Source organism: Melopsittacus undulatus, chromosome 1 (genome assembly GCF_012275295.1).
Source record: "Melopsittacus undulatus isolate bMelUnd1 chromosome 1, bMelUnd1.mat.Z, whole genome shotgun sequence".
NCBI lineage: Eukaryota > Metazoa > Chordata > Aves > Psittaciformes > Psittaculidae > Melopsittacus > Melopsittacus undulatus.
In genome coordinates, this window is record NC_047527.1 from 141,501,522 (window position 1) to 141,514,395 (window position 12,874).

The 12,874-nt window shown below is 44.0% G+C and overlaps 1 protein-coding gene across 1 annotated transcript; it reads left to right on the forward strand.

Moving 5' to 3' along the window:
• The first annotated feature begins 4,837 nt into the window (after window positions 1-4,837).
• On the forward strand, window positions 4,838-5,461 carry LOC117435924 (olfactory receptor 14J1-like). The gene has a single exon (XM_034060659.1). It carries the CDS (start codon window positions 4,838-4,840, stop codon window positions 5,459-5,461), a length of 624 nt encoding a protein of 207 aa, XP_033916550.1.
• Window positions 5,462-12,874: the final 7,413 nt, after the last annotated feature.

Here is a 12,874-nt window from a genome sequence, read left to right on the forward strand (position 1 = left end):
CAGGGGACAGAGAGAGGCTGCTCCCTTTTATACTGCCCCGGGGCATTGTGACTGCTGCATTCCGGGGCGGTGGCACCGTGACATAGGGGTGATGGAACTCACCATGCCCTGTCCTGCCTGCTGCCCCTCTACCCAGCAGCCTCCAGGGGAAGGCAGTGTATGTCTGCTCATTTTGAGAATGTCAACACTGGGGTGCAGGTTCAGTGCAACAGCCCAGGCCCCTGTATGTCCAAAGGTGGGTCTGAGAGTCAGGAGGCTTTAAGGAAAAAAGCAGGCTATAAGAAGCAAGAGCTTCACACAGCATGAGACTTGTGAGATAAAACGTATGCTTTGAGTTACGCTTGACAACAGACTGGTAGACAGTGCATTTTGAAGACAAATCTTCTCCCTGCTAAAGGGCCGCACAAGTCAAATGCACACTGATGTGGCACATCCTGAAACAATTAGCTGTAGCTGTACTAATTGCCTTCCTGTAGTATGGGGGATGCTGTCCTGGAAGTTGAGCATCTCTATTTAAAAAGGAAGTGAAGGTCCTTAAATGCATCCCAAGGAGGGCAGCAAAGCTTGGACAGGGTGGAATGCATCTGCATAGGCTGTGAGGAGTGGCTGAGGACATGGGGTGCGTCTTGTTTGGAGAGGAGAAGGCTGAGGGGCAACCTCATTGCTCCCTACAGCCTTCTGAGGAGCAGAAGTGGAGATGGAGGTGCTGAGCTCTCCTCCCTGGTGCCCAGTGCCAGGATGTGTGGGAATGGCTCAAAGCTGCATCCATCAGGGGAGATTGGGCCTTGACATGAGGAAATTGCCTTAGGGGGGCTCTGGCCTCCTGGCACCCTCAGCCTGCCTGTGCATTTGGAGGGAATAGCCAGTCCCTTACAAACTTCCAAAGAGCAGTTCCAAACTGCCCATATGCAGGTTTCTTGAGCTATCACCAGTTTTGCCTGCAGACCTCATCAGCCACAGAAGGATCCAGTCTCACATACTAGAGCTGCTGATCTAACTGATTATTATCTGAACACATGAACTTGCGGTGTCCTTTCAGTCTCAAGTAAGAAGTTTCTAATGGACTCAGCTTTAATACGTACATTCTGAAATGCACCTTAAGATGCAGAATTTTCAGCAGAGCTGAATAAGAAAAGCTGAAAACCTCATAATCTGCACAACAGAAGCAGATCATGTTTTCTTTCTTTTGATTTCTTGTGAAAGAACCGAGTGATACAACCTCCTTGGGTAATCACTGTGTGTTTTGTAGCTGGTTTTGGATGGAAACCACACAAATCCCCCTTCCTGAAACCTTACATGACAGTGTAATGTAATACCACAAGAAAACCAAGAGTCTCCAATTTCTAAGTACAATCAGTCTGTTCCTTTAGTGTAAAAAGTCACATGAGCTCATTCCAGATGGTGACATTTGTACAAGCAAAGTCCTTAGAAATCATGGACCTCAGCGAAGCACACTGTAACCTGGGTTTAGATTGGTCTGTGCATGTGTATGAACACTAACGTACACATTGAACATGCTTAGCTTAGAACCAAAATAGCTAAAAACTCCACAGTATCAGTCTTTAGAATGTTTCTTTCCGTTTTATTTAATAGAAGTTAAAACAAATCCTAATGTAAGGAATATGTTTATAAAACTATCAAGCTTTCAGTAGGCTTTATTAGTTTGGGTACAACAGGGTGATAACATAAGTAGAAGATACCTTCCAGTCTGAAGCCAGCTTCAGTAAGTGTGCGTGCAACTTTATATCAAGTAAGTCATCAGCCACACACAGAAGGTGCCTGTAAAACTGCACTAGTCCTCTCCAAGCTCCTAGCCTGCAGCTGATCAGCAGCATCCATAGTCAGCATTCCAGCAAATACCACATTTAATAGCCTTTGGCACATAAAGCATTTCTGTTTGCCGTGTAGCAAGCTGTCCTGCAGCCCCAGGAGCAAATCCTCTGCACAAATCCCTTTTTCTTCAAATTTCATTGCTCACTTGTGAAGAACTAGAAGTTTCTGGGCCCTGGTTTATGTAAGCACTTTCAAACTTCCCATGTATTCACCTTTCTGAGGTTTTAAAGCAGTCATTTCAGTGGTTTCCCTCCTTCACACTTTGTTCCCTCTGCAAGGAGGATCCAGACTGTCAAGCTCTGCTCCACACGATGTTCTTAATGGTGATGTATAATAGCTGTGAAGTTTTAGAGAACTTCAAATTCACGAGGCAGGAAAAGTACCCAGAAAGGATAACATCCAGGAAGTCTCACATGGCATAGTTAAATTGCAGAGTATTTCACAACACACGCCACTGGATTTTGCTCTCACCCCCTTCTGCTCTCAGACTCAGGCTCTGAACACTTCTGAATAGAAAAAGGAGATTAAGGTTTAAACACATGAGGAAAAAGAAACATGTCACACTAAAACTTTCATACACTTACACTATGTTTTGAGCCAGCAATCCAGCAGTCAGAGACATTAACCTCTGAGCAAACTTAAGCATTGCAGAAATGGGCAGGTATTTGTTACTCATAGCATTGCAACCAGGTTGTGCAATTGAACTCTGGGTCAGACAGACAAATAAGAAAGGACAATGCCCAAACCTGAAATGCCATTTTCACAGTTCCAACTATATCTGCTTCCTAGAAGAAAAACAGCTGTATTTGCAAGGCTAAAAACTACAGGTTGAAGTCGTTCCATACACAACAGAGTAATAGCTCCATGTTTGTCATCCCGATTGCTAAATTTCCCTTCAGTAAGTCCACTAGCAAATGGCTCAATCTGCAAATAGCAGGTGGTCACTGCAATGAATCTAAATACTAGCCCCTTCATCTGTGAGTGCATGGAAGAAGAGACATCAGGCCCACACAAATTAGTTAAATTATATTTAATGATTTCCCAGGAAGTGGATCCAGACTCCCCAACACACTCCAAAGACGCTGAAAGCACGACAAATGTCCTTGGTTTCTAGATGATGCCTAATGAGAATAAAGCAAGATGAAAATGCACTTTTTTCCTAGAGCTCCATTTGCTCCCTAAATTATACTTTGTAATTGGAAGATTGACATTTAAACTTGACCCTTTGCAAAGTTACTAAAAGATGCCAACTACTGATCAACAGGCATCACACAACTGGATTCCTGCTTTCACCAACACTTCAGGTTAGCATGGTGACTAAACAAAGCAGTCCTATCTTTTCCTCTTCCACTTGTGCCCAAACCTACACCAAGCTCTTCCTGACACTGGGAGAAAAGACAATACTGATTTTATCCAGGGTCAGATCCTAGCTCTAGTGCTCTGCCCAGATGCAGCACCTTCTGCAGTGGCTGAAGGTGAAGAGGATGCAGTGACACGTAGCTAGTTGGAGGGGGGTGGCAGAGCTACTGCTTTCAGTGGTACCAGTGGCTCGAAACACCTTGAACTGCCCAGGAGACATTGGTCTGACTGTCTGACTTCTACCATTAGAGAAGGGGTAAGGAAGCAATACACACAGTAAGCACATCCACTGACACATTTCAAATTCTCTCAGTGCCAGACATTCCTGTTCCTGCAACAGGTAAACTAGGGGAATGAGAGAGAAATAGTAAACCTTTATTTTTTTTAAAGCACCATTGCTGATTGTTTTGAGCCATGTGAAATCTCCTCAGATGTCCCATGAAGCACTTGGTTTGTAGGTATTAAGTATGCCATTTTTATTGCTTCTCTGATATTTTAACTATCTCGCTCAGATTTTATTTCCTTCAAATATTCTAGGACACTCCATGTACTCTGGGCAGCCAAAACTCTTTGGCAATTCCCCCTCACCAAAAAAAAAACCACCACAAAAAATTTTGCTCAAGAAAATCCTTTTACAAGAAAGGGGAAAAATAAAGAGAAAAGGAAAAGAAAAAAAACCCAACAAGACTGATGCAGCCATTATTCTACATCAGTTCTAACCATGCTCCCCTGCTGTCAGCACAGGACAGGGGGGTTCTTCAGATCAATTTGTGTGTGAAGTCATCTTACAGGCAGTGCAAGTGTAAGCACAGGGCAAATGGGAAAGGACTTATGGACACTGCAGCTCTCCTGGCTCTGCACTAAGCTACCTAGAGCTGAGACATTTTGTCTGTTTCAATACTCCTCAGGTTTTCAGGCATACAAAGGATTTATACCCCTAGAAAGAAGCCTCAGCAGAGTTATGCTAGTCAATAAATCGCACAATCAAAGTGATTCTAAGGACATGCTGAGCCTCTCTTGGGCAGCCCAGACTCATCTGAGTCACAAGTGCAAGTACTGAACTTTACAATGAAGTTGGATTTCATCTGACATCCCTTATGAACATCAGAGCTGGGCAGTCCAGTGTTTCAGAGCAAAGCTGACTCTGGCGGCACATGGGCAGAGGTCCTGCTGCTCACAGCACACTCAGCCAGCACAAACCAGAGACAGGAAATGCATTTCAGTTGGGGGATTTCTATAAGAAATGCAGCGGATTCGCTCAAGGAGCCTGTCATAATTTCCCCCTGTCCCTTCCTTGTTGGAACAGCCCCATGCCCAGAGGCAGCAGATGTCCAGTGGCAGCTCCATCGCCCAGTCCCTCCTCCTGCCATTCGCAGACACGCGGGAGCTGCAGCTCTGGTGCTTTTGGCTCTTCCTGGGCATCTCCCTGGCTGTGTTTCTGGGCAACAGCCTCATCATCCCCAGCACAGCTTGCGACCAGCACCCCCATGTACTTCTTCCTCCTCAGCTTCTCCCTCCTGGACATGGGCTGCATCACAACCACTGTCCCCAAATCCATGGCCAATTCCCTCTAGAGCACAGGCTGTGCTGCACAGGTCTTCTTTGTGTTCACTTCCTTAGAGCAGAGTTTTCCCTTCTCACCATCATGTCCTACAACCACTACATGGCCATCTGCAAGCCCCTGCACTGTGGGACAAGCAGAGCTTGTGTCCACATGGCAGCAGCTGCCTGGGGCAGTGGGTTTCTCAATGCTCTGCTGCACGCAGCCAGCACATTTTCACTATGCCTCTGCCAAGGCAATGCTGTGGAGCAGTTCTTCTGTGAAATCCCCCAGAACCTCAAGCTCTCCTGCTCACATTCCTACCTCCGGGAAGTTGGACTTCTTGTGGTTGGTGCCTGTTTCTCACTGGGGTGTTTTGTTTTCATTGCAGGGTCCTACGTGCAGATCATCAGACCAGTGCTGACAATCCCCTCTGAGCAAGGACACCACAAAGCCTCTTCCACGTGCCTCCCTCACCTAGCCATGCTCTCCCTGTTTGTCAGTACTGGCACATGTGCCTACCTGAAGCCCTCCTCCATCCCATCCCCATCCCTGGATCTGGTGGTGGCAGTTCTGTACTCGGTGGTGTCTCCAGCAGTGAACCCCCTCATCTACAGCATGAGGAACCAGGAGCTCAAGGATGCTCTGAGGAAGCTGGTGACTGGATGTGTTTCAGCATCCATACACTGCCTGCTTTCCTCTGCAAAGGGCTCTCAGTCTAGACCATGACAGGCCATATCTGTCTTCCCTGCTTTATATATGTCTTTCTGTTTCAGCTGGTGATGTTCTTGTCTTCATGGAAATGTCAGTTTTCATCCCCTCCTACCTCAGTATCTACGCACCTTCCGTGACACACAGACTGTGTCCTTGGGGGTCTCTCACTGTATTTCAGGGAAACAAATGATCCTGCGGCAGTTTCTTTGTGATATGGCTCTCTGGGATGGCTGCTCTGTTCCTGGAGCAGGAAGAGCTCTTGAGGAGCCAAGGGCCAGAGCTATTGTGCTGGAGTGGGGAGATGTGATGACATGGGGAGGCTGCAGACCTCTCAGGGTGTCCTGGCTAGGAGAGCAGGGGACACCAATTTACACATCATACACGTTAGTATAAATGCTTTTCAGCCCGGTGGGCCCATGACACCTCAGGCTATAGAAACAGGGGGCAGTCACCCCAAAGGGATGGGTTGCTGCTTGGGTCAGGCTGGGTATCTCTCAGAGGGTGTTGAGCAACTCTATTGGGTGTCACTGCTGGCTCTTGGTGCTTTTTTCCCTTTTTGGTTTTGTATCTCTCTGCTTGTAGTTTCCATTATTTGAATAGCACTAACACTAATATTACAGTGTACTTGATTGCAGTTCCTGACCTGTTCTCATCTCCACCCAAGGGATTTACATTGTTCCCATTCTCCTCCCCATACCACCCACATGCTGAGCAAGTGGCTGCTGGTGCTGAGTTCCCAGCTGGGTTTCCACACTGACCCTCTCCTGGCCCTCTTGCTGTGGCAGCAGGGGCTGGATGTTTGCACTCTTGGAGATGGGTTTTTTGTATGGGCACACAGCTGGCAGCAGCGTTCTTTGGCTCAGGAAGCGCAGCTCCCCTCTGGGGCAGTGCTTGCCATAGAGCAGGGGAGGCCCAGCAACAGCTCCTGTCCTGGCACTGCTGCTGTGGGACCACAGGGGCTTCTGCAGACATTGCCGCACTCAGGATTCTGCAAAGCCCACCAACTCCTTCCCACCTTCCACAATGCCCAGTGGGCTTCTGGGCTGTGCCTGCACCTACCAGTACCTGTCCCCACGGCTGGAATGGCTAGAGTGCCTGTTGCTGAGGTGGCAGTAGCTGTGGTGCTCATTGCTGGGGTTGCAGTAGAAGCAGTGCCTGTTGCTTTGCCATGAGATCCAGGGACTTTTTCTCCTTGAGGGCACTGGATAGTGCTGAGCAGGGCTCGGTGGCCATGGGACAGGCCCAGCACGCTGTGGTGATTTTGCCTCACCAGCATTGCCAGGATGGTGCTTTTTTCAGCTAATGGAGTAGTTTTCCTGGATTTTGCACTTGTTCAGGGGTGAAGTTCCACAGCATTGCAGGGACCACTGGCCTAGGCACTTGCCCATACTATCCCACACACCCTGCCACTCGTAACTGCACAGCCTCGGGGAAGATGTTTTGGGGGTATGCTCACATAGATGTTTAACATTAAGCAGGATCTGAACCATACATAGCACCATGCTGGCTCCCAGCAAAGGGGCAGGTTGGTTTCATGGTTATCCAAAGAACATTTAAAATCACTGCAGTTCTCAAATGCTACTGTAAATAGCCTGGTGGGGAGGTGGAAGATGTGGGGGGACGTCTCCCCATAGGTTGGTCCTCCAGGTGAAAAAGCAAGAAGTACACTTATTAACAGTTCCCACAACGTGGATTCCAAAGTACAGAGGGGATGGCAATGCTGAGAACACAGACCAGATTAACAATTTCTAGTACAAAGATGTCAGCACTATTCTGAACATCAAGACAAAACCACGACTGTTTAAACCATGAGATTTATTATCAGTATAAATAACTATAATGTTATAAACAACAATGTATTTATAAATAAAGCTATAAAGAACACACGAATTTATTAAGAAAGCCATGAATAATATGAATTTATTAATAAAAGATATAAATAACAAATTTATAAATGAAGCTATAAAACATACAAATTAATAGTTACAAATAACATAAATTTATTAATAAAGCTATGAATATCATACATATTAATGAAGATATACAAATTTATGAATAAAGCTATAAATAATATACAAATGCATGAAGCTATAAATAACATAAATTTATTAATAAAGATATAAATAACATACAAATTTATGACAGCTATAAATAACATAAATTTATGAATAAAGCTATAAAATACAAATTTATGCAGATATAAAATACATTTATTAATACAGCTATAAATAACAAATTTATGAACAAAGCTATAAATAACAAATTTATTAATAAAGCAATAAATAACATACAAATTTATGAAGAAAGGTATAAATAACAAATTTATTAATAAAACTATAACATACAAATTTATGAAGAAAGGTACAAATAACATACATTTATTAATAAAGCAATAAATATCATGCAAATTTATGAACAAAGCTATAAATAACAAATTTATTCATAAAGCAATAAACATACAAATTTATGAAGAAAGGTATAAATAACATAAATTTATTAATAAAACTAGAAATAACATACAAATTTAGGAAGAAACCTATAAATAACATACAAATTTATGAATAAAGCATTAAATAACATACAAATTTATTAAGACAGCATTAAACATATATTAATGCAATTGTAAATAACAAACAAATCTATGAAGCTATAAATAACAATTTATTAATGAATCTATAAATAACATACAAATTTATGACTATAACTAACATGTAAATTTATTAATGAAGCAACATGCAAATGTACGACTAAAGCTACAAATACCATAAATTTATAAATAAAGCAATAAATAACATACAAATCTATGAAGAAAGCTATAAATAACATAAATTTATTAAAGAAGCTATAAATAACATACAGATTTATGCAGAAAGCTATAACATACAAATTTATTAAGAAAGCTCTAAATAACAAATTTATTAATAAAGCAATAAAAAAGACACATATTTATGAAGAAAGATATAAATAACATAAATTTATTAATAAAACTATATATAACATACAAATTTATGAAGAAAGCTATAAATAGCATAAATTTATTAATAAAGCAATAAATAACATGCAAGTTTATGAACAAAGCTATAAATAACAAATTTATTAAGAAAGCCATAAATAACATACAAATTTATGCAGAAAGGTATAACATAAATTTATTAATAAAACTATAGATAACACACAAATTTATGAAGAAACCTATAAATAACAAACAAATCTATGAAGAAAAATAACATAAATTTATTAATCTATAAATAACATACAAATTTACCACTATAACTAACATTATATATTATAGTATAACACATATATTTTATATTATTTATATATAAATATATAATTATATGTTTTATAATTATGATGATATGTATATTATTATTATAAATATATATATTATATTATTAAATAATAATAATGGTCCTGCTCGATGCTCAGAGGAAGGCAAAAAACCCCCCAGGACCAGTGCCAATGTGTCCGGGGGGAAAATTCCTTCCTGACCCCAAATGTGGCGATCGGCTGTTCCCTGAGCATGTGAGCAAGACCTGCTCCCGGGCCACAGGCTGCACACACCTACCAGGAGATCCCCGAGTCCTGTTCTCCCTCAACCTGGAGCTACATGAGAGGCTTCCAAGGTTGGCCAAAGACCCACGGCCTGGTCAACCTTTGCGGAAAAACCCTTCCTACAGCTGGGAGGGTGCTGCTTCTCGTTCTTCTGCCCCTTTTCTCATGAAGAAAGGTATAAATAATATATAAGTTTATAAATAGAGCTATAAATAACATACAAATTTATGAAGAAAGCTATAATTAATATACATTTCTGAAATAAAGCTATAAATAATAAATACATTTATAAATAAAGCTATATATAGCATACCTACTTATAAATAAAGCTATAAATAACATACAAATTCAGGAAGAAAGCTATAAATAATATACATTTCTGATATAAAGCTATAAATAACATATAAATTTATAAATAAAGCTATATATAGCATACCTACTTATAAATAAAGCTATAAATAACATAAATTTATAAATAAAGCTATAAATAACATACAAATTTATGAAGAGAGCTATGAACAATATACAAATTTATGAAGAAAGCTATAAATAACACATAAATTGATGAATAGGGCTGTAAGTGACGTCCAAGTCAAGCAACACAACAGAAGAGGTGTGACGCTGAACCCAGTCCTCGGCTGTGTGCCGAGCGCTGCTGCCGGACTCGCAGGATGGAACCAGCCGGCAGCTGCTCCACGTGTTCACACGCTCCTCACTCCGCTGTCTTGCTCCAGAAGCAGCCTCGCTTGCAGGCTCCACCTTCCGGCTCCTCGGGATCTAGGAAGCAAACAACACCGAGGAACTATCACGCCTTGCCTATGGCTCGCCTGGCAGCACGCACAGCATCTCTGCTGCCACCAGGGACAGTCAAATCTGCCCAGAGGGGGCCTGCGACTTGAAAAGCTGAGGGTGTTTTTCTCCTGTGTTCCAGCACACGTATCAGCAGCCTGGTGTGAAATTTATTTAGTGAGCTGAGCCAGAACGGTTGCACTCGTGCACTCGCTTCGGCAGTGTGCTGAGTTTTTCCCCTCTTACTTCAACAGTCAGTGTTCCCTTTGTGGCACTGTCACCCTCCAGCAAACATATCCACAGCCTGCATCCCAGTCTTGTGTACTGTGACATGCAGGCGTCTGACACAACTCCCACAGCTTCAGATTTTATTGAATGGTAGAATTTATTGACTGGTAGAATTTATTCCCTTGTCCACCTTGGGAGTCCTCAGCGCCAGCTTATCTATAGAAGCGTGTCGCTAAGTACGCTAAGAGCTGCTACGAGTGTAATAGTTGAAGGCCCAGTGAGCTACTGCAGACAGTAACTCAGCTCTTGTGATCTCCCCTTCCTGCAAGAGTTTCAGAGCAGCTGTCTTGCCCACCTCTAAAAAATGCAGGATCTCTTACTAGGGACTTACCCTGCCATGAGCTGTATCCTCTCTTCCTGCACCAAGGTTTTGCAGGGGACCGTGGCCATTCTGCAGGTTTGCTTGCAGAGTCTCGCGCTGTTTCAGCAGCAGCAGCGCTTTCTATGGCCGCCCGGATGGAGCTTTCAAACAGCTCTCCATCCCAGCTGTCTGCAGGCTCCGGTGTCACTACATCAGCGCCACGTGATGCATACATGTTGTTGAAAAACTGGAACACCTCTTCATAACTTAGTTCTGGCAGCTTCTCCTCATCCTCAGATGCATGATGTGTCGCATCAGAGGGCAGGTGTTCAGCTGCAGAAGGTGGCTGCACTTCAGGACTCTGCGAGAAAAAAAAATACAGGGAATTTCTAGATCAAAACCTCACAACCATTTTCAGTCAGGGCTGATGGATTTTACTGCTTCTGTGGACTGTGCAAGTGGTGACTGACAATCAGTACATCAGCAGGGCAGGATGATCAATGCTGCAGCTGGCTGCATCCCTCAGCAGGACCTTGGGGAAGTGTCTGCCCCAGAGCACACACAAGGGAAGCTGATTATTGGCCAGTGCTCAGGGAGATCCACAGGCAAAACACTGTCTTCTGTACCACCGACACAGCCCCTGCCACCCTGCTCCAGGAGAAACCGTTCGGGCTACACTAAGGCTCGGAAATCTCAAGCCCTTTTGATCCATCCTGTACACTACTCGTGTTGTCCTGCTCAGAGGCAGCCAGGCACTGATCTGGCACCACTGGTTTACACCCCTGCTTGTCTTTGGGCTGCTTGCACGCAGGGGACCTTCCACCAGTCTCTGCCCAGACGCACCAGCAGCTTTTGACTGGCAGTTCCCTGGCTGCGGATGCATAATCCAAGCAACCGCTAAGCAGGAAGTGGTTAACCGGGAAGTTACCAGGCCACTTATTGGTTAAGTAACCAGTCCTTCTCTTCTGACTCCATGGACTTGCTTCTCCAAGGAAGACCCTTTTGCAGTGTATTGCTATTACCTTTCAATCTAGCCACACCACCACCCCCTGACGACTCCTCTGGGACCACGTGCTATCCCAGACACTGATCTCAGCCTTCTGACATCAGAACTGATGTGATTGTGACTTCCCATCCCTCACACTGATCCTCATGTGCTGGAGGGAAAAGCAGCTCCCAACGGAAGTGAGAGCAAAAGATGCACTGCGTGAATAATAAATACCAGGCTATTCATGGCACGACTGGCTGTTGGCTATTCCTAACCTTACAGCAATGTTACCCTGGCCATAACCTGCCCACCTCGGGGAAGCTCATGTTAAAACAGAAAAACATGCAAAAAGACAAAAGGTTTGTCTTTGCAAGACAAGAAACTGGATGATCAGGCTTGCATAGGTCAACCCTTTTTCAACACACACCAGCAGAGCTTGCTTTGCTTATCCCCTGTGAGGAAAAGAAGTATCTCCGTGCTGCTGGAATGTGGAATGAAGCCCCGTCAGTTTTACTGAGGTTCTTTTGCTATTTGATAAGCCAGGCCACCCAATGAGGTGCCATTTCCACCAGAATTCTAGAAAGCATTGACAGGAAGCACTGGAGCTCTCCTAGATAGGATATCTCTGAGCTGGGCCCAATTCCAAAAGTCAGCTTGGTTCTTCTCATTCGTCCCATTAAACTAAGGACTGCCACAAGCTGTCTGGGACACAGAAGTGGAGCTGATTCCCAGTATCATAGCATTAAAGAATCCCATTTTGTGCAGGCAAGGACTTTCTTCAAAGACAAGTGAAGACTCATGAACTAAAGCGAATTACGGTGAAGTCACACTTTTAAAAGTGTGAAGTCAACACATTTACAGGAAAAAGCACTCTGCCGATGAGGACACCCACTACGCCGCTGCCCTGAAACCTTACCTGCATTACAGCACTGCCCCTTTCATGTGTCAGAGCGGTGCTTTAAAATGGACATTGGCAAACCACGTTACTCTCCCTTTCTGAAGCAGATCCAGTCCCAACCTTCTCTCCTTCCTGCCTCAAGCCCAGCACCCTGTGCTCCATGCATGGGGTCTCCTCCCTTCCCCCTGCTCTCTGTGCGCTGCGCTCACCTGCACAAAACCGCAGTCGGTGGACGCCGCAGCTGCAGCACTGGCGCTGACAGTCAGGGGCCCTCCATGGGCAGGGGGTGAACACTGAGGGATGGCTGCAAAATTCAAACACAGGGATCAGACTGCCAGAACTGGTGCCCAGTGGGTACAGTTCTGTTGCTGACTTGCATTAAACACTGCAGTAACCACTCGGGAAGCTAACTCCCTGAAATGTTATTAGGACCTCTCCCCTGACTGTAGGAACTTCATATTCACTCTATCTTCATATCACCTGTTTGATTTGGCTGCTTGACTGCCTCAACACAACATACCACGGAAAGGGGATTCACACAGGAAGGGCCTGCATGTTCACACACACACACACACTGGAATGAAAATGCAATCTTATTCCAAAAAGCAG

Bases quoted from the DNA above. Each gene is read 5' to 3' on its own strand.
- LOC117435924 (XM_034060659.1), top strand. From the start codon at position 4,838: ATGTCCTACAACCACTACATGGCCATCTGCAAGCCCCTGCACTGTGGG.